Here is a 27,707-nt window from a genome sequence, read left to right on the forward strand (position 1 = left end):
GTAGTCCCACATTAAATTATTGGAATAAATTAACATACTGCCTTAAATTTTGTGGTCAGAATGTAAAATAAATAATTTTGGGTTACAGCCACAATTTTTCTACATCGAATGAGATATCAAATAAAATATAGACTTTTTAAATATACCTGGTATACTCACTTGTGTTGAGTTAGTTTGAAGAGTATTGTTTGTGATCTTTTAAAAGCCTCTCAAATACTTAAAGGCTGTAAAAAGAAGCACCTGTAAAATGTGTGGTATTGCTCTGAGGGCTGTTGAGTTTCTATTTTAAAAGGTTGATCTTTTTTGCACTTTACTGTCTGTCTCTGTTGATACATTTCTGAGGGTGTGGATACATTCATATTAATGTCAAGCATGTTTGAAATAGAATTAGGCAAAGACTACTTAAAACTGGCTCTATCATTAAATTGTTCCAGGGTGTGGAACTACTCCCTCTGTAGAAACACACTGAAAGCAAAATTATGAACTGTGGTAGACCTAATTCAATTAGATCATGCTAAAGCCTCAGAACACTTACAGTATTTGAAGCATTAACTTAGCATTGTTTGTCTTCAACCAATTTTTAATTAACTGACTATTAACTCTTAGGCAAGAAAGAAAAGCAAGCAAAATTGTTTTGTACTTTTAAAATTCAAGTACTCACTTAAAAAAAAAAAATCCCAAGTTTTGAAACTACCCTAGGCTTACAGAGTTATACCTGAGTATTGGAAAATACTTATAGTGAAGTAATTAGATTTTTTCCCATTAACTAAATGAGATTATTTCATGTGAAAAAACCTTATGTCAGCAAAATATACATATTTGAAAAATGTATTTCATTAATATACAATTCTTACCTGATAATCAAATGAAAGAAAATTTAATCTCTTGAAAATTATCTCATTATGAATAGATAAGAAAAATCACACAAACCATATGTGCTTAATTTCAGTTTGTATTTTTATGAAGAACTTGCGAAATATCCAGGTCTATTCCATTATTTTTGTTAAATGAGAAGACCAAGAATTCATGTCACTGCCAGGTCTTCTGTAGTCTTGAATCCACAGGGGTGACAACAGATGTTTGCATGGTCCTCTCTAAAATGTACCATTGACAGAGGACCTCCCTTGGTAGCACAAGAGGTTAAGACGCAACCTATGAAGCAATTTGCAGCCCCTGCAGCACGAGTTTGATCCCCAGCCAGGAGCTATCCACATGGCGCAGCAGACCTCTCCTGTCTCGCCTGCTGCTCCCCTCAGCAGTGTATTTCAGTCAGTCTACCTGTTCTGTTCCCCACTCTGTCTCTGGTGAATCCTCTCACCCCTTCCCCCGCCGCACCTCTGACCTATACCCCAGTTCTTGTATGCATAAATAAATAAATCTTAAAAAAATGAAATAAAATGTACCACTGACAGCAGAACACCCATTGGCCAAGAATGAAGTTATGCGACTCTTGGTGGTCTTTCCCCATTTATGCTATAGTGAATGTTGAGTTATTCCTTGGAAGAGCTGTTCTCTAAAAAGATGGCTATCCTTATGTCATAGATGCTTAACCCGGAACTACACAGCAAGAATATTATCAGAATTAGACTTCTGGGGATACAAAGTCAGAGTAAATGTGAACTTCTGACAAAATTGAAACTATGTATAAGAGTGAGAAAATCAAGCTTTTCAATATAGATCCATCAGGACCCCAAACATCAAGTAATGTTTATGATGGGCTCAGATTAAGGAGTGACTGTTTCAGCTAAGAAAGACCTTACATCTGAAGATGTCCGCCTCATTGCAACACTTCATATCTTTTTTTTTGGTAAATGATTTTTTTTTATTTATTTAATGTTATTTTATATATTTTTACATAATTTTTCATTTTTGCACAATGTATGCATTTTCATCTTGATTATAGTCCCCAAGCAATTCCCACCCCCCTTGTTTTGATCCTACTCCCTTCTCCCCCTCCCCTGTAGTATGTCTCTGGCTTATAGTTGCTTGGTGATTTTGATTTTTACTTTATTATAATTAGCCAAAGGACACAGAAACTTAATTCAAAAGGGCACCAGCACATCATATCTTAAGAACAAAGGACGTATTGACACATGCACCCTCAGAGGAAAAGGATAGCTGTTGACTTGCCAGATAAATGGTTGTGGGTTTTTTTTCTGCCAAAGGACCTAGTGGAATTGATCCCCAAAGTCAAGATTGTGAGGTTAAACCATATGAGGATTTCAGTAACGTACCACTCACAGAATTTAAATAGAGGATATAATCTTAAGAGCTACATTTGTAATTTATAACTCAAATATACCTGAGACTCTTCTTCATGACTACAACCTTAATGAGACTTTTAAGTACATAGTGAAAACTCAAGACTTTTATTCAACTACAGAAAAACTAGATGAAAAATGCAGGAATACAAAATACAGGCTCCTTTTTTCTGTCTGTGTATATGTATATGCATACATGTATTTCCATATTTGCTGAATCATTAGACATTTAGTTGTAGACATCATGACATTGCATCCTAGATACTAAAGCAGATACCACCAAAGAACGAGGATATTCTTCTATGGAAACACAATGTAATGATGACACCTAAGAAATTTATTTTGATATAATACCTTTATTTAGATTTCTCTGATAGTTTCAATAGCATCTCTAAAACTGTTTTTCCCGTGAAATAGGTTCCCATTGATAGCTATTCATTTTACTTATTTGCTCTCTTTAATCTCCTTTAATCTTGATCAGTTTCAGTCTTCTTATAACATTTTAAAGCCAAGACCATCTGTTTTGTAGTTTATCTCTTAATTCATATTTTCTGATTATTTCCTCCTCTTTGAAATCAAGATTCTTAATAAAGAAATAAAATTAAATAAAGGAGGAAAGGAGAAGGAGAAGACAGAAAGGGGGAAGGAATGAGAGAAAGAAAGGAAAAGAGATGTAAGCAGAATTTATGAAAATGGAATATTACTCAGCTGAGATAAACTCTTGCCATTTGTAAGAGCTGTTTTGTCTCTCCCAGCATGGAATTGGAGGGGATTATGTTAAATGACCTAAGTTGGAAGGAGGAAGACAAATGCCAGAGACACAAAAAGGAACAAACAAAACCAAAGCAAACAAATGCTAGAAATCTGACTACACAATAGAGGCTACCAGAGGGGTAGGAGTAGAGAGTGAAAGTAAAATGGGGAGGGGGCACAGTGGACAATGATGAGGAACTTTGCATATCTTGGTGGTAGGTGTGATGTGGTAACACACACCTGAAGAGTGTGATTCTCTACCTCTAAACCAAAATTATCCCAATTAAAGAAAAAGAGGCAGAACTACAAAAAGAATGTTTACTTAAAGTAAAGAAAACAAAGTCTGGTAAATTTATAATCAGACTATTAATAAGAAAATTTATAGAGTTGTACTTTTGGGGAGTTAAAGGCACTTGAAATACTGTGTTTAGAACATTTTGCTGAGAAGCAAGGGAATAAACAGTTGGAGTTTTGGTTGTGTGCCTAGTTAAATGTAAAATTCAGCAAAAATAAAATTTCAAGCTAGTTATTTTGATCTATATATAAAATGATAGACAATTTATTTTTCTTAATATAGGTAAACCAGTTGCTTTGGTACCATTTAGCTCCAGCAAATTTGTTTCTTTAAAACCCTTCACCAGACTTAAAAAATTGAAACATGATCTTAAATAGTTAATAGGAACATATAGACACTACTCTAGATAGATGAGAATTTAGTTTGTTTTTAAAAACCTCCAGATTCATGAATCTCATGGTTAAAAAGAGGAGTCCTATGAAAGCTGTTCAGAAAGTAAATCTTATTTTCAAGCTGTCAAAAAAAAAGAACCAGACAAAATCACCAGGTATCAAAGGCTAAGAACAGCTGAAATAAGTTTTCTAACTTGCCACTGAATCTCCACATTAAATTCTTGCTCCTCCACCTCATCGCTCAGTTCCAAATAAATAAAAAGGGGGACAGGTAATTGTAGGAGCACTGCTAAGAAATCACAAGGCGTAGATGGTTTTGTTATAATTTATTGGAACCTTCACATGCTCATTTCTGACATTTTTTTGATTTATTTGGTCAGGGCAGAGTTGTAAAATAACAAACACACCCTGAGTAGGAAAGGTACTCCATTTCCTGTCCGTGCCTAACGTGGTTCTGATGGCTGTCCTTGGAGTGTTAGTTGCCATACTCAGTGAATAATTGCACACAGGATCAGGGAGGTGCAGCCTCATTGCCTGGGTTTATGTTCACTGACAGACTTCCTGTTAATTCCCTTCTGCAGCAGAAGTAAACTTTGTAGTTGACTTTTCTAAGACCCAGTGGAAACAGCTTTCTTGAGATCTTGGGTTCTTTGATGGTGGCTATTAAGTAAAATGTTGTCTTCATTATGCCTTTTAGTTTTTATTATTTTTTTTAAAGATTTATTTGTTTATTTATGCAAACTACTGGGTACAGTCAGAAGCGCAGAAGGGTGAGAGGATTCACCAGAGCCAGAGCGGGGAGCAGAGCAGGCAGAAGGACCGAAGTACACTGCTGAGGGGAGCAGTGGACGGCAGGAGAGGTCTGCGCGCCATGTGGGACCCTCGCCTGTCAGCCGGGGATCAAACTGGTGCTGCAGAGGCTGTGAGCAGCTTTGCATCCCAGCACTTAACCGCTGCGCCTTTTATTTAAAAAAAAAAAAAAACTTTCATTATAAAAAAAACTGCACATACTATATAGAAATTTATATTAAATTATCCTGTGTTCCTTATTGCTTGACTTTGACAAAGATCAGCTTCTTGGTAGTTTTGTTTCATCTCTTTCATTCTCCATCCATATTTTATTTTGAAAGAAATTTCAGATGTTCTATACCTTTTGTCCATTGTATTTCGGTAGAGAATAGACACTCTTTTAATCAGTCTTCCATGAAATAAAAATGATGTATAGGTGTTTTTGTAAAGTATTCTAGAAGTTAATGCACAATTTAAATACTCCCAGTCTCTGCTGAAATTTAAAAGAGCTAACTCCTATCAAATTCATAATTTGACCAGAGTGTGGTAGTCATCTGGAATGGTCATTCATTGTCCATGGGCTAGCAGCTTTTGGTCCCATAAAAGTGAAGTTACCATAGAATTTCTGTCTTCAAGCAAGGAATGTTGTTCAAGAACATGAGTTCTCTTTGTTCTTTGGGCTACCTTTGATTATGCTAGGATACTCAAATTCTGACTTTCCATTTATATAACATGAACAAGTTAGTGACTTCTCTGTTCCTGAAATTAAATTTCCCCACATAAAAAATGGGCATGATGACTGTGGTGCCTGTGCAAAGAGCTTTGATGAAGATAAATTGTGATCTGGAATGTGGAAATGTTTTAGAAGCAATAGTCTGGTTACTCCTTGAGTGTAGGATTTTGGTTCTTTGACATGATCAATCTTCAGGATTTTAATGGTATCAGATAATGTAAAGAGAGGACCTGTCTAGAATAATATTTAAAGAATAGTTTTTATAATTTAGCTCCCACTTTCTCCCTAAGTACTTTCTATTTGGGCTTTTTATTTTCTCCAAGTTGAGATCCATTTTGGCCAGACCCCAGCCCCCCTCCCCAACCACTCCCCCCACCCACCCCTCCCTGACAGCAAAGCCTTTGGGAGTGGTCTTAATTCGGCTCACATAAAATTAATGTTTCTCTGAAAAATTACTGGCTGATCGGAAATTTTTCTTTTTCTTTTCTTTCTTTTTTTTTTTTAGCTTTGCCTCCCCGATTGAAAGAGATGAGAAGCCAGGAGTCTACTACGGGCTCTAAACTAGTCCTGCGATGTGAGACCAGTTCCGAATACTCCTCCCTCAAATTCAAGTGGTACAAGGATGGGAAGGAAATAAACAAAAAGAACAAACCATCAAACATCAAGATACAGAAAAAACCAGGGTGAGTATAATTAATGCATATAATGGCAGAGACAGTGTTTAGCAATAAAATGATTTAAAATAAAAACATGGAGCCTGGGCCTCCCCGGTGGCGCAGCGGTTGAGCGCTGGGTTGCGAAGCTGCCCGCAGCCTCTGCAGCGCCGGTTCAATCCCCGGCTGCTCCCCGGCCACCAGAGGAGGGTCCCACATGGCGCGCAGACCTCTCCTGCCACCCGCTGCTCCCCTCAGCAGTGTACTTCGGTCCTTCTGCCTGCTCTGCTCCCCACTCTGGCTCTGGTGAATTCTCTCACCCTCCCGTGCTTCTGACTGTACCCAGTGCTTGTATAAATAAATAAATAAATCTTAAAAAAAAAAAAATACAACATGGTTATTTAAAAAATAAATAAATAAATAAATAAATAAAAACATGGAGCCTACTACATAAATTTGTCCTCAGAAAACATGCTATATTGTAAATGAAAAGGATTTTTATTACATAATTAACAGAAATTGTGTCATAGGAAAAAAATTGAAGTTTCTGAGTCTTACAATTTCTGGATGAGGAAAGGAAGTTGGGGAGTTAGGGACGGGGAAGGGGAAGAGAGAAAGGGTAGGAAAACAGCACTTCTGTTAGCCATTTGTAATCGTGACAGGTTAGATCCTAAAATTAATTTTTTTAAATAAGACAGATGCCGTTTAGAATACCAGTGCCTTATATAATAAAAATCTTGACTTCATTGTAAAACTCAACAAATAACTAAATTTCCAGAAAGAGAATAAAATTGTCGAATTTGAACTATTTTCAAGTAAGAGGTTAATACATATAATTACACCAAATCAGAGTTTTTAACTGACAGTTCATTAAACTACATCACCACTTCAGCAGTTTAAAAAGTCAGGTATGAATGGATAATAACACTCTTAAATTTCCCTGCCCTCTGAGGTTCCCCTTTTAAAAGGCTTCATGTGATTACTGTGACATTTTTCATAGGTGCATCCTATACCTACTCTGAAATGATGCTCCTATCTGACATGCTTTACTTTTTATTTCCTTATTTAAGAAATTATTGTAATATCAAACTACCTTTTGAGATAAAGAGAGAGATAAGCATTTTGGATTTTGTAAATAGTCCTTTCATCAGTGGGACATGGATAATAGAGGCTCCAAGCGCAAAGATTATATTTTCTTTACTTACACTTCAGAGGATTCTTGTGAAATCCCAGAAATGGTAACAGCAGCAACAACAAAAGAATCTCCTCTTGTACTTTGATTTTATAGTACTTCCATCAAAAAGTTGTCAAACATTTGTGAGCAAAGAAGACAAAGTGACTCTAATGGAAATTCAGTTTAACCTTATCAAAGTGTTTAATTGCTATAATAACCATAATTAGGGATTTTTCCTACTTTCCCTGTTTAACTGCTTTGCTATTCTTGCTATTGATTGTGTCACAAGACCTGTGGAAGAATAATAAAGTGTGAGGGAAAGACTGGGTATCACTTTCTATAGCAGGTGGTACCTCAAAGACACAGAAAATAATGCTATAAGGTAACTTGCCATTTTTTTCCATAATCTTATTTATTTTTTACAATACTCCCATAGGTAATGATGGTAGTTGAACTGATATGATGACTGTGTAATTTTGCATATTAAGAATCTAAGGGTCAAAAAGCAAAAAGACACACAACTAATGGGAAATTAAGCTGGAATATAAATTTATTTCTTGGATTTTTTAATCCCTCATTCCTCCTTAAAACTGCGAAACATATATGCTTAATAACCTATGTGCATGTGGGAAGGGAAGGAAATAAAGTGGGTGAATTGAAAAAGTAAGTACAATTCTTATACAGAAGTTTAAAAAGAAAAAAATTAGATATTGGGTTGAAAAATTGTGGGTTTTTTTCCATCATTTAATCAAGTTAGTAAGAAACTAAATTATATGTATATTCAGACAAGTGACTCATTTATTTCTAATTGGCTGTCAAATTATATCAATAATACTTAGTTCCCAAAAAGGTCTTATGCTAAGAATATAGAGCAATGGCTAAAGCATAGGATTATATATACAGTATCTAGTTCAGTTTCATATAAAACTGTGCTAGAACACTCTTAGAGATAGAGAGCTTCAGGATTTTTTTAAAGCATGCCACAAATTATATTTTATTATAGAGCAATCTAATTTAGATATCTATATACAAAGAACATATTTAAGCATCATAAAAGAATACATAGAGGGACCTCTCTGGTGGCACAGGGGTTAAAGTCTCAGCACTATCAAGCTGTTGCCAACCACTGTGGCATGAGTTCAATCCCTGGCCAGGGGGCTAACCCACATGACAAAGCAGACCTTTCCTGTCTCCCTTACTGTTCCCCTCAGCAGTTTATCTTAGTAAATCTGCCTACTCTGCTCCCCACTCTGTGTCTGGTGAATCTTCTCACCCCCTGCACCTCTGGCTTGTATGCACCCCAGCTCTTGTATGCATAAATAAATAAAAATAAATCTTTAAAAAGCAAAGAATACATAGAGAGAAAAAACTCAGTGTGCAAATTCAAATTTCCAGCAGGAAAATAATTGTGGAGACTTATTTTTGGACCATGTGGATATTGCTGTACCACATACAAAATAAATCTTATCCACATGCAGATATGTAGCAGAGAGAGCTTCAGGATTTTTAAGCAGCTCATGTATTAATATTTGTAAATAGTGGTCTTTGAGATGTTACTATTTATATTGAGGAAATTCTGCTTTATTTAATTCAGGAGATAAAACAACTTGCACTTTATACATAAAATACAACTAAGTATTAAATTGTATGTTACTGACACTAAGTGACATGAGAGTTGAAAAGGGTTGGGGGGTGGGGAGCTTGAGAGCTTAAGGAGGAGCTGGGAGGTGGATTTGACTCTACTAGAGAGAGAATCCCCCTGTGGCTGTGTGGGTGAGATGGGCTAGGCAGTAACCGCAAAGGAGCAGAAGCAGCAATCAGTAGCAGCCTCTGTTGGAGAGCAGTAAGGCCAGTGGTCTGGGCATTGGTGAGCCTTTACTAAACAAGCTGCTCAGACCCTCAGCTAATGGGTGCACAGAGATGAACAAGTCATGCTCTTTGCTCTCTAGAGGCTTGGTCTAGAGGGGAGAGATGTGTCAACAGTTAAAATAATTTCAAATTATCTGATAATGATAAAAAGAAGATGAAGGAGGGAACCCAGGTAAGAACTAAGGAGATGGGGTCTCCCTGGTGGCACAAGAGATTACAACAGCTTATGAAGCTGTCCATAGCCACTGCAGCATGAGTTTGATCTAAGACCAGGGAGCTACCCACATGGCACAGAAGACCTCTCCTGTCTCACCTGCTGCTCCCCTCAGCAGTGTATTTCAGTCAGTCTGCCTGTTCTGCTCCCCACTCTGTCTCTGGTGAGTCCTTTCACCCCCTGCATCTCTGGCCTGTACCTTATATGCATAAATAAATAAACCTTTGGGGAAAAAAAAGAACTAAGGAGACTTTCTTGATAGAAGGGGAGGAGGAGCACAGGACAAAGCACAAAGGAGCAGAATAAGAATGTCCAGAGAGAAGTGGGTGGATTTGGTAGAAAAGAAGCAAAAGAGGCACAGTAGGACTCTGGTATAGGACTGTGGGTGCGATGGATGTGGTTACACATCTGTGAAGATGGGATTCTGTATTTCTGAATTATATACAGTGTTGTAAATCACTGTGTCCTTAATTTTTTAAAAATGGGTTAAAAAGCAGGAACAATAAAAAGTGAGTTGCCTAGAATGAATGATTTTGAAAGAGTAAGACTTTTTACATAAAGTGGGCAGCTGCTTGTTCCATGATCAGCTTATGAGGTTTTAGAACTGGATATATAGTCATTCCTGAAGTTTCATCTTTTTAAAAAAATATTTTGTCAACTTTTTGTAAGACTAAAGGACCAACCTTAATCTAAATTAATTAACATTTACAAGGTGCTTTATTATTTCAACTTATCAATATTATGAGCATGAATGTTATTACTATACCCATTTTTTAAAAAATTAATGTTTTGAGAATGAAGGAAGTTTAGTTTCTTAGTGTAAAGCTAATGTTAATGAATGGTAAAAGCTGAATTTGAAATAAATCTGATTGTGTCTTTTCATAACTACTTGCAGTTTTGCTCATAACGCATATTTAGGCCTAGGGTAATGTCTATGATAAAAAATTGGTATTTTTCAGTTTAATCTTCATATTGATGTTTTTGATTACTAAGATATTCAGACTTTAATGGTTTTTTTAGTGGTTACTTAGTTCATTGATCACCATTCCGAGGTGAATTTTGTGAAGTTTAAGATTTTACTGGGATTCTCTTTTTTTAAGGTAAAACATTAATTCTTTTCAAATCCCTAGTCCAGGTTTCCTTTTTACACTTTATAATCTAGATTTTACATAGCAGATAAAATTTCCTATTCATCCCTTATTGTTTTGAGAAGATTCCCCACCAATATGCAATTGCTATTATTTTGTAAAGTTTTAATCCCTCGTTTTACCCCAGCTCCTACTCATAAACTACATTCTACATGTTATTACTGTGATTTTGAATTCACATTTGAGTCTCTGTTTGTTTTATTTGGCTAAGCAATGAGTGGGACCAATTAAAAGAAATGGAAACTACCCTGGTGTTATGTGTCTGCTTATACTTTTTTTCCTGTTTCCTTTGCCTGGTAGATGATTTTGATCAAGAAAACTAGCTAAAAAGCTTGGTGTGTGACAGGTTCATATTTTGTGGCTGTCAAACTGACCTCATTTAAATATCTGTTCTAAATTTGCCTTATCAAAAGCTGACTTCCGATTTACTGGCATGTGCATGCACTTTTAGATGCTCTCGGTTTTGTCTGAGTTCTTATTTTCAGTTCTAATATATTTTAATTTTGTTTAGTATTGGGTGGGTGGAATGGTGTACATCTGAGGAGATGTGACCCTAATCATATACAGTGAAGTAAACTGATATTACCTCAAAAAAAAAAAAAAAAAAAAAGGAAAAGAAAAGAAAAGAAGGAAAACTAAAGAAAAGGAAAGCAAATTAAAAAACCAGGGATAGGGCCTCCCTGGTGGTGCAGGTGGTTGAGCGCTGCACTGTGAATCTGTCTGCAGCCTCTGCAGCACAAGTTTGACCCCGCCAGCTGGGGAGAAACCCACATGTTGCAGCAGACCTCTCCTGACTCGCCCGCTGCTCCCCTCAGCAGTGTATTTCATCAGTCTGCCTGCTCTGTTCCCCACTCTGTCTCTGGTGAATCCTCTCACCCTTCCGCACATCTGACCAGTACCCCGGTTCTTGTATAAATAAATAAATCTTAAAAAAAAACCAGGGATAATAAGATAAATCTCTAAATAAATAAATAAACAAACAAATAAATAAATAAAATGGGCCTTAATTGTTTTTTTAAATTTTCAGAAAGAATTTAAAGGAATTTTCTCTTCTGTTGTTAACTGTTGCTGTTGTTTTTAACTCAGTGATAGAAAAGTTCAATACACTTTCCTATTCCTTATTAGCTGAGCAGCTCTGGCAGGTCATTTTAACTTTAGATGTGAGAATAATTACCCTAGATTGAAAATGGAAATACCGAGGGTATATTCAATTTCTTTAGACATTAATTTCCTTAGATATAAAATGGGAATGCCCAAGATCTATTTCATATGGTTTATATGAGACAAATGTTGTAGTATGTTGCGTCGAGTAACACCACACTGATAAAGACACCGGAGTCGTGGAGCAGGCTGCGCAAGGCAGGGTGCTGCTGAGAGCAAGATCCTGGCTGTTTTTATTGATGGAATAATCACAGAGCATCATCCACGTGTGTTAGGAGGACAAGGAGAAAAGGATGGGTAAAACTAAGGAATGTCATATAGGGCTTGGGGGGACATGAGTCTGCTGACCATGTTATCAGCTTGATGACCAAGTGTTGTCATCGAAACTACACCGCAGACCCCCAGTCATGGTCCTAATCTTATCAACAAGGCATTCCACTGATCAGCTTCTGGGGCCCCTTGTCATACATTGATCCTCGGCCCCCCAGGAATTCCTGGTCATACCTCCTGATGTATAAGAGTCGGAAGTAAATTTATGCATCCATCCTCAGCCCCCCGGGCATTCCCAGTCATACCTCTTGATGCATACCTTTCACAGAGTGAGCAAGCTTTCTGCTCTTGATTGATATGAAGGGCACCTTGTAAGATTTGGCTCATATGGCTGATTGACCAGTTCTGAAGGGCAGTTCTGACCTTGTATAGGAATGCAGAACTGCAGGTAATAACCATAATGATGGCTGAGCAGGTCGCTTAAGTCTAGCAGACCCATAGCAGTACCTGGTTGTGTAGCATGTGACAGTTGCCTAAGAAGTCCCAGTGCCCTTCTTTGCCTTTCTCATTATTGGCTGTACAAGAGTATCTGAAGCAATATTGAGTACACACACACACACACACACACACACCCATGTAGGATTCCTTAGAATTCAAAGGAATGGAATTATATAAATGAAAAAGATCTTCCCTTTATGCATGTAAGTTCCTTTGCTTTATAAACTGTGGTAAAAGAATGAAGCTAAATAAGAAAAACAAATAGTAGCTATTGGAATCTTGAATCTATCTTGTAAGGGAGCTATAATTGTAAAAACAGTTTGCTTTTATTGATATAAAAAAAGAAATTAACATTTAGAGCTTTAATTTATAAATGCTCAATTTATTTTTGCTTTTATTATTGTTTCTTATTCTCAAAGTAGTGCCTGCTTATTGTAAGAAATCAAAATATTTCAGGAATATAGAATGTATTTATAATAATAGCTAGCACTTATTGGGAACTTACTATATTTCAAGCACTGCTTGAAGCACTCTACATAAATTAACTTTCAATACTTAAAGAAAATGAAAATCCACTGAAACGTTTTAATCCTTACCAGATTCCCAGATAACTTATCAACTGAAGAACTAAAAGTTAATTTTATGATTGGAAAAGGGGTCAATCATTTTTCAAATTTAATGTGGTGCCTCAAAGGAATAAAATAAGACTATTGTATCCATATTTGTTAAAGCCCCAAATCTTGTCGCAATATATAATTTTCAAGAAAGGGCTGTCTATTTCTACTCTCTTCATATTTCTCTTTCCTACTGGGGGACCCAAGAATTGTAGAACTCTTAAATTATTGTTTGAGGAGCTTTAATGATAATCTAGATCATTGTGTCCTGAAGAATCTTCAGTTTCTATTGAATTGCAGAAAGAGTTGCCAACACCTTTGACCTGAATACTTTCTCTCTTTGTGATTTTAAATATGAAGCTCTGATTTAAGCTTTCATTTTAAAACAGGATTGTTTTTTGCAAGAGTAGTTGAATCTGTTACAGGGCAGGGAGAGGGACACCCCAGACCCGGCAAACCTGACTGCTCGAAATAGGTTCTGCCATCCGCCACATCAACACAAAACATATGAGACTTTAATGGGAAGGAAATTTAATACAACTAGGAAACAATACAGGAAAGGCAAAGAATCTAGTTTCTAAATCAAGCACCGAAAGTTACCCGTCCCCCCGTGGGTAAAACTCCATCCAAATGGGACTGGCCCAGAGCAAGGCTCCAAAGCCTGCCACAAGTCTAAGGCATCTTCCAGTGGGGACCCACAGAAAAGCATCAGAAACAACCAAACAAGTCTGGAGGGAAAAGAGCAAAATCAAAATTAAGACAAAAACTGCCATTGTCACCTCCCCACGGGTCTCTCACCCACATCTGTGTCACCCCGACCACGACCAAAAGGCAAGCACAGTTTTTTCACGTGTCTCTCGGCTCCAAGTGCCTCCTCCAGGTCTCCTTCTGGCTCCATCCTGCTTCCTTCCTTCCTCAGTCTCCTCTGCAGCTTCTTCTTTTCCTGCTCAGCTCCACCCTCCCTTGGGTGGGGCAGGGAACCTGGAACCTCCCCCTTTCCTGGGGACCACCCTGTTACAAAATCATTGCTCTAATTGTATCTTTGTATAGAGATTTCTTTAAATTAAAAGTAGCTCTCTAAAGTGAAAAGTTAACTTTTCCACATGATACCCTATCCATTTTTGAAAGCTCAAAAAGTTCTACCTTATAATATCATCTCAATGCTTTTTTCCCTGTAAGCTATAGCTATAGTTTTAAGAGCCTTGTCAAATAATTTCCTTTTCCTTATGACAACCAGGAAAAGTATTTAAATAGCAGCCTATGTCTTTTTCATAGCTGCCTGCAAGTAGGACCCCTGATTCTTTAACAGTCTTCTCTCTCTCTTTTTAAATTCTTTTTTTAAGATTTATTTGTTTGTTTGTTTATTTATTTATTTATTATTTATGCATAGGAGAACTGGGGTGTAAGCCAGAGGTGCAGGAGGTAATAGGATTCACCAGAGAGAGTAGGGAGCAGAACAGGTAGATCTACTGAAATAAAGGGTGACACTGGAGAGGTCTGCTGTGCCATTTGTGAGTTAGCCACCTGGCCTAGGATCCAACTCAGTCTGCAGCGGTGATAGTGCTGAGACTTAACCCCTATGCCACTAGGGAGGCCCCAGAGTCTTTTCTTGTGGTAAGATTTGTAGATCTGTTCAATTCTGATCACCCTTTTCTAAAGCCCTCAGATTATTGATATTTTTTCTATCAAATGCCACTTCCAAACATAATTCAGTATTCTAGATGTAATCTAGCTGGTAAGCAGTGTATCGAGACTTTTATCCAATTTGATTATATACTGTTTTAATATTAATTTGGCAAAACAGTGCATCAATTTCTTTTTTCTGTGTTGTATGTAATAGTTGTTTAAATGGAGCAATATTAAACTCAGTTTACTGAAATCCTTTTATCTGCATTTATTATTGTCAAGTCATGTCTCTACCCCATCCTGTATTTCTGCTACTGATTTTTGAGCTTGGATGCATTTGTTACGCTTATCTTGATTAAATTGAATCCTAGGCCTGGACCATTGATTTTCAGTCCTAAAATTCCCAAGGGTGTACTCTACAGAATGTATTCAGTAGGCTCATATCATGTTTGCTTTAGTACATGTTTGCATAAAAACCACTAAGAAGAAATCTACTTCACTTTGTTTAATGCAGCATTTATTTAAGCATAGAATTTTCTCTTTTGTGTGTGTGTTCTCTCTCAGCATATTTTTTTTTTTAAATCCGGATGCTTGAGTTCTTTTTTTTTTTTTTAAAGATTTATTTATTTATGCATACAAGAGCTGGGGTACAGGCAAGAGGTCTGGGTGGGGGTGGGGGTGGGGGTGGTGAGAGGATTCACCAGAGACAGAGTGGGGAACACAACAGGCAGACTGACTGAAATACACAGCAGAGGGGAGCAGCAGGCTAGTCAGGAGAGGTCTGCGTCATGTGGGTTTCTCCCTGGCCGGCCAGGGATTGAATTCGTGCTGCAGAGGCTTTGGATTGCTTCATAGTGTGATGCTTAACCCCTTGCACCACCAGGGAGGCCCCATAAATGTTTACTATATTAGGTCGAGTAGTATTATAGGGAACACTTTTCAGATCTACTAGGATAATTTTGATTTTCAGAACTATTCTTTCAAGACTATGTTAACTGTATTTTGATTGCCATGTTTCTTATAGTTCAATCTTGTTCCATATTTAAAATACTATTTGCACTGGATCAGGAAAGAACTCTGTACATATTATCAAAGACTCTTCCTAGATTTAGATAAATAGGGGAAAAAAGTATATTCTTGGAGAATTGTAATAATCTTAGGGTGTTGTACATTCTTGGGATAATTTTGAGGCTTAGCAATTAATCTGACTTGGTAATAGTATTATATGACAAGACACTAGAAAATTCATGTAAAAGCTAAGTAGGTATAATTTCTAGTAGGGTTCACATAATTCTGAGTTGTAATCTGCTTCCTGCCTTCTTTTTTTCTTCTTGTCACCTCACAAGAACCCAGGCAGTCAGTATCAGGCTACAACTTAGGAGGAAACTTTCAAGAGATTTTAGTATCTGCTAAACCAATTCCAGTAGTTCTGAGTTTCTAAATCCCAAATACTACTTAAATTATAGGCTATGTGCAACAGTAAAACATAGACATATGCAAATTACAGTGATGCCTGTGTTCAAAAACAGCACTGAATATTGATTTAATATTCACAGTTTTATAAAGGCGTATGCTGTTGCACTAATATTTATTTCATTATTAAGAACCATTTGTGTCACACTGTGCTGTTAGCAATGAGAATCTTAAGGAGAGACAAATTCCCTTTCTTTTGGAAGTGATAAATCCTCTTCATTCAAAATTAATATAGTTCCTTATGTTACTCTACTGAGAAAGAAGTATAGAGCATTCTTATCAATTCTAGCCTTCATTAAGTGTCTGTCATTACCAGTTTGGTAAGAAATGATTTTACCCTTTTTTATCTTCCTCAACCCTAGTGACTGATGACATTTAAGTGTAGAGAGGAAAGAAATTTTTCAATTGGATTGAAAAAATATTTGAGACATAATGTGGTTAGTGGCGGTGATAAAACAATGAAATTTCCTTTAAATTATTAATATGTGTGAAATAATTAAGACCTTTCATGGTAAAATTTAAATGATGCATTCCACTTTTAGTCATGGTAAAATCATACAATTAAATCTATGTACTAGTAAGCTGTGTTTCAACATAGTATGTATAGAGTGGGGATGGTGAGTTTGAGAATTCTGAAACTAGAGGGAAATATATTTTGATGTTTGTTGTTTTTCTGTGAAATGTACTTATACCAGTTTGGTCATAATCTTATAGGAAGTCAGAGCTTCGCATAAACAAAGCATCACTGGCTGATTCTGGAGAATATGTGTGCCAAGTGACCAGCAAATTAGGAAATGACAGTGCCTCTGCCAATATCACCATTGTGAATTCAAATGGTAAGAGATACCCACTACATCCTATTTCTCAATCTGCAAGAGTAATAGTCAAGATATGTGTAAAGATACAATAAATTTCATTGTAACAAAATAACAATGAAGGGAAAACATGTATTTCAAGAATTTTGTGTGTACTCCATAAAGCTCTTGACTCCATGAAGGGCATAGACCTGAAATATATATATATATTTATGTGGGTTTTTTCTTTATAAAAAGGATTTGAATAAAGTCATAAATAGCAGAGACAGAATGGGTTGCTAAAAAAAGATTATACCTTCCCTTTATGTTATTCAAGGAGGACAATTAGACCTTTTGCTCTGTCATTAGTGGATATGTGGATATTTATGTGTGTGTGTTTATATATAGAATACATATGTATATAAGAATATATGTATAATGTACTTGGTTATCAGAAAAGACATGATGCATATTTTTCTGTTTCTCAAAGAAAAAATGTGTCATGACTTTTCCGACAACCTAATATATATTTACATATATGTGTATACTATGTTTGGATATATGTACATTGTGTGTTATGTGTATGCATAAACAAAATTCAACCCTGGATATTTTTATATTTCTATATGTTTTTAATATATCTAATTAATTTTTAATATATCTAATTAATTATTATATTAACATTTAATATATCTAATGTTTTTAATATATCTAATTGTACATAGTAGACAGTTAGGCCCATTAATTTTTTTAGGCCTACTAATTTTCAAAATAACAAAGCCTTGGAGGTAAAGAATTTCCTACTTAGCAGCTTCTGCTTTTCTAAGTATAGTGCCAGTTTTTGTGACACTAAAGATGGACTTGGAGATAGAAAATTCCAAGCTGCTTTGTGTTATCTCAAGAAAGTAAAAGAACCCACCTGGTGGTTCTCTGTTGCATAGTACCCCAATGCTCCCTAATTTGGAGTTATCTATAGTTACAATGAGCAGTTTGAAATAATAAAATACTATTGCATGCTTCTTTTCTTTTCTGAATTATGGCACGTAACTACTGGCTTCAAAAGCCCCATCATCTATTATAAAACCAAGCCCAATTGCAGTGCTTCTAGTCGGAGTTGAGAAAGAATGTCCAATACAAAGGTCTGACTTACTAAAGTGATAGGTTAAAAAATGAGGTCAAAAAGGGAAGATTAAAAGTAATTAAAGGGTTAAATCCATAAGAGTTTGATTTAATAGATGAGGGAGAAGAGAGCGAGATCAAAATATGGAGCAGGATTGGGAATATCCAGGCTAATTCCTAGTTTTCCCAGGACTCCCCCACATTCTGCTTCATTGCAGTTAATCAAAGTTCATTACTTTCACTTTAAACACCTCCATCCATGGGGAGTAAAGGACAACCGTGAAAAGTAGTAACCATTACTTTTTTTAGGAGCTATGTTTTCAGTTTAAAATGTAAAAATCACTTAAAGTTTATATGAGTAAGCATGACCTCCCCCTACTCTTTAATCAGTACAGATTAAGCAATTTTGTATTTTGCTAGTGTCCTTTTACCCCAAATGGATTTTTTTGTACCGTGTTTAAAACTTTGTACCATTATTGTATTGTACCATGTCAGTTGTCACAGGCTTGGTTCAGTGCATCTCATGGTTAATAGTATTAAATTAGGATTTTTGACACTGGATTGGATTTGTGTAGCTATGCATACTATACAGTCCCAGTTAGTTGTCATGGTCTCACCGAGTGCTTATAGTGGTATTATATTGATTCTTCCATGTTTTCTGATTTATAGAACTAGGCAGTGAATTATTTATCACTATGTTGTTTCTGGTAAATGCCCATAGGGTTTTTTTAAATTAACTTTGGGGTGCCAAAAGTTTGATTATATGACTTTCACATTTCTCACAGGTGAAACATCCACTTCATTTTTCTGTATTAAGTGATTCAAGTCTTGGTTTAAGGACTCAAAGTTGAATGGACAGTATTGACCCATTAAAGTATACAGAGATAAAAGAGATGCCTTTGATAATGAATCTTTTTTTACCTGACAAGAATAAAAAGAAATTTATGGAATATTGTAACAAAGTCATTCTTTAGGGAAGGGGCTGTTATTGACTTATTGAAAGCATCTGAAGGAATGAGGAATCTCAACAACATTGCAAAGTGGTCTTGCTTCTTAGTTCCTTCTTAGTGTTAGAAATAGATCATTCTTATCCTGTCTTCTCATTGTATTTAAAAAGAAACTGCGACCTAGATTGTGTCTTAAAACAGATACAGTGGAACTCACAAGAGAAAGGGCACAGGAACCTAGGTTTCTTTCATTCCTGGTCCAGTATAACTGCTCCATGTGTGATAGTGTTTGCAAATGTTTACAGTAAGATTGTTGATTTGTGAAAAATAGAAACTGAAGAAATGGTGTGAGGCATGAGGAGAGAAGGATTCTATGGGGAAGAATTAGACTTACCTTCATTATAACTGGGTCTCAAGAAGATGGCACTATACCCAGGACATCTCCAAGAATTTAATACACAAAGGGAGTTGGTGACTCTTCTAACGACTAACCTTTGAATGGTTCTCAAATACATTTTGACTCTTCTACTACTTCTTTCACTTCTGCTTTTAAGTATGCTTCTTTATTATTTCCAATTTTGACCTAACGTGGCCATAGTCTTATTCATGACTCTTTTTAAGGCAATCTTTAAGTTTTAATTCCTACTATATGATTGTCTCCTTAGTTTCCAAATCAGATTCCCCAAGCAAGAATCTGGTTGGCAGAGTTTATTGTGCCACACGACATGGAGAGATCTAGAAAACTTACAAATCATCTGCTTCTGTTAGATGACCCCCATGGGCTCAACCAGAGAGAGTGAAGCCAGAGAAAACATGGTAACCTAGAAACGCCCTGTCTCAGAGGCTGTTGGTGGGACATGCTGCTTATTGGAGCCTGTGGCTCCCCAGGCACCAGGATTAGCAAAACCAGTGTACTGTGCTTACTGGGAGATTCTATTTTCTCCCTGCACCTGAAGCTTTCATTATAATTCAGTTGACAGGAAAATATGTAATCATTCTGATCCTTCACCTCTTCCATGGCTATCAGTAAGTTTGCTGTGTTGCCATATGATCGTTAAAGAAGTCGTAGCCTGAGTCCTGAGCTCTGGGGGCTCAGATACACTACCTTTATGTTGTCATACCTGTTTCCCTAGGAATTTGGGCAAAGGATTCAAAGAAACATTCTTTCAGAGAGAAAAAGAACATCCACTGTGATAGTAAACTGCCATATAATTAAATCATTTCTTATTTCTTCCTAAATGTTTATTGAGCTGAGAGAATGGAAATCTCAAGAATATCTCTCCCCCCTCCACACACTCCTATAGGGCCCTAGGGGAAAAAAGTCTTAAAAATAAGAAGTGTTATCAAAATATTATATTATGTGGAACTCCCCTTGAGATTTGAATTTATGTTTTCTATGAAGTGTCAGTAATTTTATTTCTATTGCATGGTCTCAGTCCTATCTCCCATATTTCTGTAAGAAGTACACAGTTGTGGTTTGATCATTTATATAACAGGTTTCCTTGATGAATGAACCTGATATGTTGCTGCAAGCTAATTATCTTGATCATCCTATGCAAAAAGGTTCCTTTTGATTTACTTAAATTCTCACAGTTGCCTTCTTCATGCTAAGATATTTAGAATATTTAGATATTTAGAAGAGATAGCAAGAGTTAGGGGAGACATGTACAGAATATTTTTCTTTTCTCCGGAAAAAAAATAAGAAAGAAAAATTCACAAGATGACCTTGCTATTTGACACCATGTTTAATTCTGTTAAGCCAGCTCTATAATTATTAGAATGAAATTAGCTTAGATAATAAGTCTTCTCTCCAATATCATGAACTTTCTGCAATGAAACGCATTGTTTAAATTTTCTTAGATTAGCAAGATATAAATGACTAAAGAGCTAAAAAAAATTCCCCTAGAATCACGTGCATGAGTAAAACAATTGTCATATTTCCACTGTTTTCAAGCATTTAGAAAAAAATCACACGCTTAGCTGGTCACTTTTTTAAGCTGCATTTTAAAATTTATAGGTTTTCAAATGCTTTTTAATTCCTACCATAGTTGGAAAAAATAATTTGTCATGTAATGGACAGATATAAATCTGTGCAATCTACTAATTACTTCTGGGACCATGTAAGTCTAATAATGTCCAGTTAGGTTTGCATGTAAAGACAGCTTTCATAGGCAACAATCATTACATGACAGATTACAAATGCATTCCTTTCATGAATTCAAACACGACAGCTTAAAAGGCCGAATAGACAATATGTACCCAATTCATATACTGTATGTTCATTTTTTATTTGTATTTTATTTGACTTGGTCTTTATATAGGAAACCTTAATTTAGCAATTAATTCTTAGTTAAGAAGCTCCATGAAAACTCCTGGGCATCAGACTAGGGAAGAGAAAAATAGACCTAACTCGTTTTCAAATAAATTAAGTACTGCTGTGTTTTAAAAGATTAATACAGGATAATATACAGCTAATCAATCATATCTTCTACTAGGTTCTCTTTTTTAATCAGGAGAAAAATTATTTGAGTGAGATTCAAGATCCCAAAGGAGCTATTGGACTCATAGCAATAAAATAGCTGTTTCATTTAAGATGAGCAGAAAATATTATTTCCATAAGATTTGATTAATAGAGCAATTGATCCTTTAAAAAAATTGGCTCCTTTGGGTAACAGACTTAATCTCACTGTCTCTTCCAAATTGACAATGCTGGTGAAAGTGCCGCAATATTGGTGGCCATCCTATAGTTATACGTAGAAGCATGTGAAAATATGTTTTATAATTTATACAGCATTCTCCATTGATGGTGTATTATATAGGACTATATATTATATAGACTAATAAGGAAAAGCAGTATGAGGGAATAATCTTATGTTTTCAGTGCATAGTATCCACTGACAACATTTATTTATTTATTTATTTATTTATTTAAAGATTTATTTATTTATACAAGCACTGGGATACAGGCCAGAGTTGGGGCAGAGTGAGAGAATTCACCAGAGACAGAGCAGGGAGCAGAAGAGGCAGAAGGACCGAAATACACTGCTGAGGGGAGCAGCAGGGGACAGGAGAGGTATGTCATGCCATGTGGGATTCTCGCTGGCTGGGATCGAACCCGCGCTGCAGAGGCTGTGGACAGCTTCACAGCGCTGCGCTCAACCCACTGTGCCACCAGGGAGGCCCGACACCATTTATTAATTAAAAAAATTCTCAGCTGTTGGGCCTTCCCGGTGGCACAGCGGTTGAGCGCTGGGTTGCGAAGCTGCCCGCAGCCTCTGCAGCGCCGGTTCGATCCCCGGCCGATCCCCAGCCGATCCCCGGCCGCCGCGAGGGCCCCACATGGTGTGCAGACCTCTCCTACCGCCCGCTGCTCCCCTCAGCAGTGTATTTTGTCCGTCTGCCTGTTCTGCTCCCTGCTTTGGCTCTGGTGAATTCTGTCACCCTCCCGCACTTCTGACTGTACCCAGTTTTTGTATTTACTATTTACATAGTAAATAAATAAATAAATCTTTTAAAAAAATTCTCAGGGCTTCCCCCGGTGGCGCAGCGGTTGAGCGCTGGGTTTCTAAGCTGCCCGCAGCCTCTGCAGTGCCGGTTCGATTCCCGGTTGCTCCCAGGCCACTGGAGGAGGGTCCCACATGGCTCGCAGACCTCTCCTGCCACCCGCTGCTCCCCTCAGCAGTGTACTTCGGTCCTTCTGCCTGCTCTGCTCCCCGCTCTGGCTCTGGTGAATTCTCTCACCCTCCCACGCTTCTGACTGTACCCAGTGCTTGTATAAATAAATAAATCTTTTAAAAAAAAATTCTCAGCTGTTATCGAGTAAGCACTCATTTTGTGCAAGGATTCAGACACTCAGTGATGTTCCTGAAGTCATCTTTACAGAACTAATAAGTAAATATGCCCATTGTCTTTTTTTAAGATTTATTTTTATTTATTTATGCATATAAGAACTGGGATGTAGGCTGGAGGTGCAGGAGGCCAGAGGATTCATCAGAGACAGAGTGGGGAACAGAACTGGCGGATCTACTGAAATACACTGCTGAGGGGAGCAGCGAGTGAGACAAGAGAGGTCTGCTGTGCCAGATGAGTTAGCTCCCTGGCCAGGGATCAAACTCATGCTGCAGTGGCTAGCACTAGCTTGATAGCTCTGAAACTTTATCCCCTGCACCACAAGGGAGGCCCCTAAATATGCCCATTTTTAATTTAAAAAATGACTTAGGACACAGAAACATTAATTCAAAAGGGCACCTGCACCCCTATGTTTATAGCCACACTATTTACAACAGGTAAGCTATGGAAACAACCCAAATGCCTGAAAATAGATGACTGGATCAATAAGTTGTGATACATATATGCAATGGAATATTACTCAGCAATCATAAAAGATAAACTCATGCAATGTGCAGCAACATGGATGGAGCTGGAAGGGATCATGCTCAGTGAAATAAGCCAGAAAGAAAAAGAAAAATACTGAATTTAGGAAACCTAAATAGGGGACCAGGAAAAAGACTAATTACAACAAAGTGAAAATCAAAATCAGCAAGCAACTATAAACCAGAGACACACCACAGGGGGGCGGAGAAGGGAGTAGGATCAAAACAAGGAAGGGTGGGAATTGTATGGGGAGTATAACAAAGATGAAAATGCATACATTGTGCAAAAATGAAAAAATGATGTTAAAAATATATAAAATAAAATTTAAAAAATGACCTAGTCAAACTTTTGTATGCAAGATAATGACCTATAATTTTAGAATAACAGAGTCACATAATTGAATGCTTAAGTACATACAAACACATTACATATATGTTTGTATGTATACTTGTATGTATTTGTTAGTTATATTCAGTATATTACACTCATAGTAAATCTCATTTACTCCTGTATTCATAATAATTAGAAAAATTCTTTTCCAGAAGTTATTATTTTTCAGACACTGCAATTTTTTTCTTGAGTCAAGATCCAGTTTACTGAAAAAAGCATTCAAACATTACAAATTTATTGATATTCCTTATGTTTATATGCCTACTCAGCATAAGTTGCTCAGCTGTGTTCAATTCCTGATGATCTAAATCCTCTTTATTTTGTGCTAATGAAGGGAACAATCCATTATAAACTAACAAATTTTATACATCAAGTTACTGCTGGAAAAATAATTTGCTGAAATAAATATCAATGAGATTACAAGATTTATTAATCTATAATTATAAAATTATATGCAAAATTATTTTTAATCACCCAACAAAAGTTATTTTCTTTTAATTTATGGATCATCCTAAAACATACATAAAAATACTCATTGAGTGATTTTAATTAAGAAAATATACTTTTCTTATTAGCAGGATTTTTGGTATGCATTTCAGTTATTTTTATTAATTTATTTTTTTCTTGGTGCAAGATTCTTCTAGTATAAAAGTGTATAATGTCTGAGTTTGTATTTCCACCAGGTAATTCAGAAGGTTTTAGTTCAGAAACATAATCATTAAAGATATTTTAAGGTCTCCAGGATAAATATCTAATTTTAGGAAGAGAGGTTATTTTAAGTTATCTCTGTGTAGATACATCTTTGTACTAACCTCCTGTCCTGGTATTTTTATGTCCTATTCAATTAAAAAGGAAACATTATGGTTTACCTTTCCTCTAATCTGAGCTCTTTTGAGCTAGAGATAGAAAAGCTCTGATTTTTTTTAGGAGGGGGAGAGTGAGGATGTGGGAAGGTCAATGTCAACCACTACTTAGTCTATCAAAAATAATTGTGAAAAGAGTCTTGATACGCATGCTGGTGTTGGGACATTTGCCCCCCTCTTTTGATCTAATCTTCAGCTGCTCCTCTAGTCTGGCTGCTGTGTCATTGACAGGTCGTGAAGGACAGAATGAGGAGACATCTTCTAATGTGAGCACATTATTTGGAAATGTGGACCTTCTTCTAGGTATTCATAAAAACAAATACTGTGGATCTTTTGGTTAAAAAAATTCTCCAGGATTAAATATTCCCAAAGAAGAACAATACTGTTTTTATTTTTTTTTTTTAAAGACTTATTTATTTTTATACAAGAACCAGGGTACAGGCCAGATGCATGGGCAGGTGAGAGGATTCACCAGAGACAGAGTGGGGAACAGAACAGGCAGACTAACTGAAATGCACTGCTGAGGGGAGCAGCGGGCAAGACAGGAGAGGTCTGCTGCGCCATGTGGGACCCTCGCCGGCAGATTGGGATTGAACCCACGTTGCAGAGGCTGCGGACAGCTTTACAGTGCGGCTCTCAACCACCTCTGCCACCAGGGAGGCCCAAACAATACTGTTTTTACCACCCAAATCAAGGAAGTCAGTTGTAGCTACTTCAGAAACAGATATCACCTCCTTAACATTTGAGAACATCCTCTTTGCTGCTTGAAAAGTGCAAAGGCTGCCAATAAACTCCTACATACTGATTCCCTTCTTCCTGTTTTTCTGGATTTAAGAGCCAAGGTTGGCTACTTTGTTAATTTGATAGTAATCTCACATCTTGAATTGGTTTGTCCTTTCAATGCCTGCTTAGAGAGGACTACCTATACTTCATTTGTACAGAAAGACACAGGCCTGTGACTTTGTCATATTTCTGATTTTTATGCATTCATATTTAAACTGATGCTTATTTTTAAACATCCTTGTTGCATCTTACATGCCATCTTTTTATTTCCCATTCCACAAAACCTTTTTCCCCTAGAGAGGAATCTGAAGAAATATTGTCTCTTAAATAAATTTCACTTACTAGGTTAGTATTCCCATGGAAACACTAAATGGTCATATCTTGATTTAAAGATTATTACATTGATCATGAACATTTCTCATTCCATGATTAACTGGCTATTAATTTAAACATAAAATGATAGCTTATATAACTTGCTTAGGATTTTTGTAGGCCCCAACTACTATAATATGTGTGTATATGTAATGTATATGTGTGTGAATACATATAATTCATAATAGATTCAGCTTATCTTTTTGTCCTGATTATTAAATAGTAAAATTAGGTAATTTTGCAATGTTTATACACACAGTGAGGCTTCAATGATATCCATCATTGTAACTACATCTTTCCTGGCTTCATAAGATACCCCTTACTTGAAAATACTAGATTCTAACAAAATGAAGCCCTTTTCTGAAAGTCTAATTCTGTACTAACCACACAGAATTAGAATTTAGGTAAATAGTATAATCTCATTTATTCCACATAAAAGGGAGTAAGAAATCAAGTTTAAAGTCTGAACACAACTATAACAGTTCCTGTGATTATGTGTGCCCATGTGTGCTTCCTTTCCTTGAGATTAGGAGCTGTTTCCTTACTCTGTATCCTCCCCCATGTAGACTGACATGTGTCTCATATAATAAGACCTCCAGCTTTGTTACCATTGGCAGTTTTATATAGAGTTCAATGCTATAATTTGATGTTTTTCATCAATCAATACTAGAACCATTACTCGCTTTTGTTTTTGAACACAAATACAGTTTTCCAAAGATTGTTGATCCTATAGCTTTGATTTCTTTAAAGTTCTGCTCTTTCTGCCTACTTCTGCCTTTCTTTCTGACAAGCACTTAGCCTCTTTGCCATATGTGCTCCTCCACTGATTCCAGTGGGGACTGTGAATTCTTGCTAATTATTCCAGCACAGCTCATCTCATGCTTTTTGCCCAAGAAAGAAGAACTAATCTGGATGGTAGTTCTCACTTGTCTGGATGCATTTTTCACTCTCTGTGTGGATAAAGCCTGGGGTCTCATCCCCTGTGGCAGTACTTCCATTCTTTTATACCCACTTTTAGTTTGAAGGCAGGCTGTGGAATTGACTCCCAGCCTCCTGATTATACATCATAATATCCTATCACCTTTTCTCTTTTGCAGAGATCATCACTGGCATGCCAGCCTCAACTGAAAGAGCATATGTGTCTTCAGGTAAGGAAAATAAGCTCATCAAATTTTACTAACCAAAGTGACACACCTAACTGCTGGCTGCTCCTTCTACTAATCAAAACCCTTCTACACCCAAATTTCAGCTGCTGTTCTTGTTTTCTGCAACTCTGTTTCTCTTCAATTCATCCTGTCTTTTTAGATTTTACTTAAAGTTCTTGCTCTCCCTGAACTTGGGTCTGAAAGATGCACGAGAGAAAGAATTCTAATCTAAATACAACTTTGTAATATTAGATGAGTAAAGAGACATTGGGATATCAAATTCAGTTTTTCTGTCTTTATAGGTGCTTCTCTTAGCTGCCTCTGTCCTCTCTCATCTATCAGAGTTTATTTCTGGATAATGTATCAATCTCTGAGCTCTAGTTGTTGGGCTTCTAATGACCACTTGTGGTCACTAAACTTAAAAGAAACTGTTAGAGCCTGACTTGAAAAAATTTTAATTTGTTTCTCATTTGTCTATAAAATTTGTTAATAGAAAGAACTGTTAGAGCCTGACTTTAAAAAATTTTAATTTGTTTCTCATTTGTCTATAAATTTGTTAATAGAAATTATAGTCTCAGTAGATATTAGATGCCTAAAACCCAACTCTACTTATGCTGCCTATATAACAATAATTCATCAATATTTCCACTACCTCTGAATTTAATTAATATATTGTGAAATGTTTTTAACTTTTTTCTTTATCCTATGTAAATCAATACTTAACAGAAACTTAGACTATTTAAAATTTAATCTTTAGTAGGAAGTGAGTTTTTGGAGATCTATTAAAAAATGATCTCCACAATGTAATATTTTTGAATGGTACAGTGCAGTTAACAGAAATTTTACATCCATATAATAATAAAAAAATTGTGAGACAATACATTCTTATTCTTCATTTAAGAAATGAGAAAACTGAAATATTAGAAATGTTAAATTATATATATCAACAAGTAGAAGAGTATTCTTTCAACTACTCCATGTTTAACATTTTGGCTTT

General features: G+C 36.3%; 1 protein-coding gene across 5 annotated transcripts in view; it reads left to right on the top strand.

The window, feature by feature from the left end:
- Positions 1 to 27,707, top strand: part of LOC119257792 (pro-neuregulin-1, membrane-bound isoform) — a 209,372-nt gene that overhangs the window by 36,200 nt on the left and 145,465 nt on the right. For all 5 annotated transcript variants that reach the window (XM_054700847.1, XM_054700846.1, XM_054700849.1 and 2 more), the window contains exons 2-4: positions 5,729 to 5,906; positions 16,638 to 16,759; positions 26,663 to 26,713. In XM_054700847.1, coding sequence (XP_054556822.1) covers positions 5,729 to 5,906; positions 16,638 to 16,759; positions 26,663 to 26,713 — 351 coding nt within the window. The remainder of the gene's footprint in view (positions 1 to 5,728; positions 5,907 to 16,637; positions 16,760 to 26,662; positions 26,714 to 27,707) is intronic.

This window comes from Talpa occidentalis, unplaced genomic scaffold (genome assembly GCF_014898055.3).
Source record: "Talpa occidentalis isolate TD23 unplaced genomic scaffold, MPIMG_talOcc4v2.1 talOcc4.4, whole genome shotgun sequence".
NCBI classification, from domain to species: domain Eukaryota; kingdom Metazoa; phylum Chordata; class Mammalia; order Eulipotyphla; family Talpidae; genus Talpa; species Talpa occidentalis.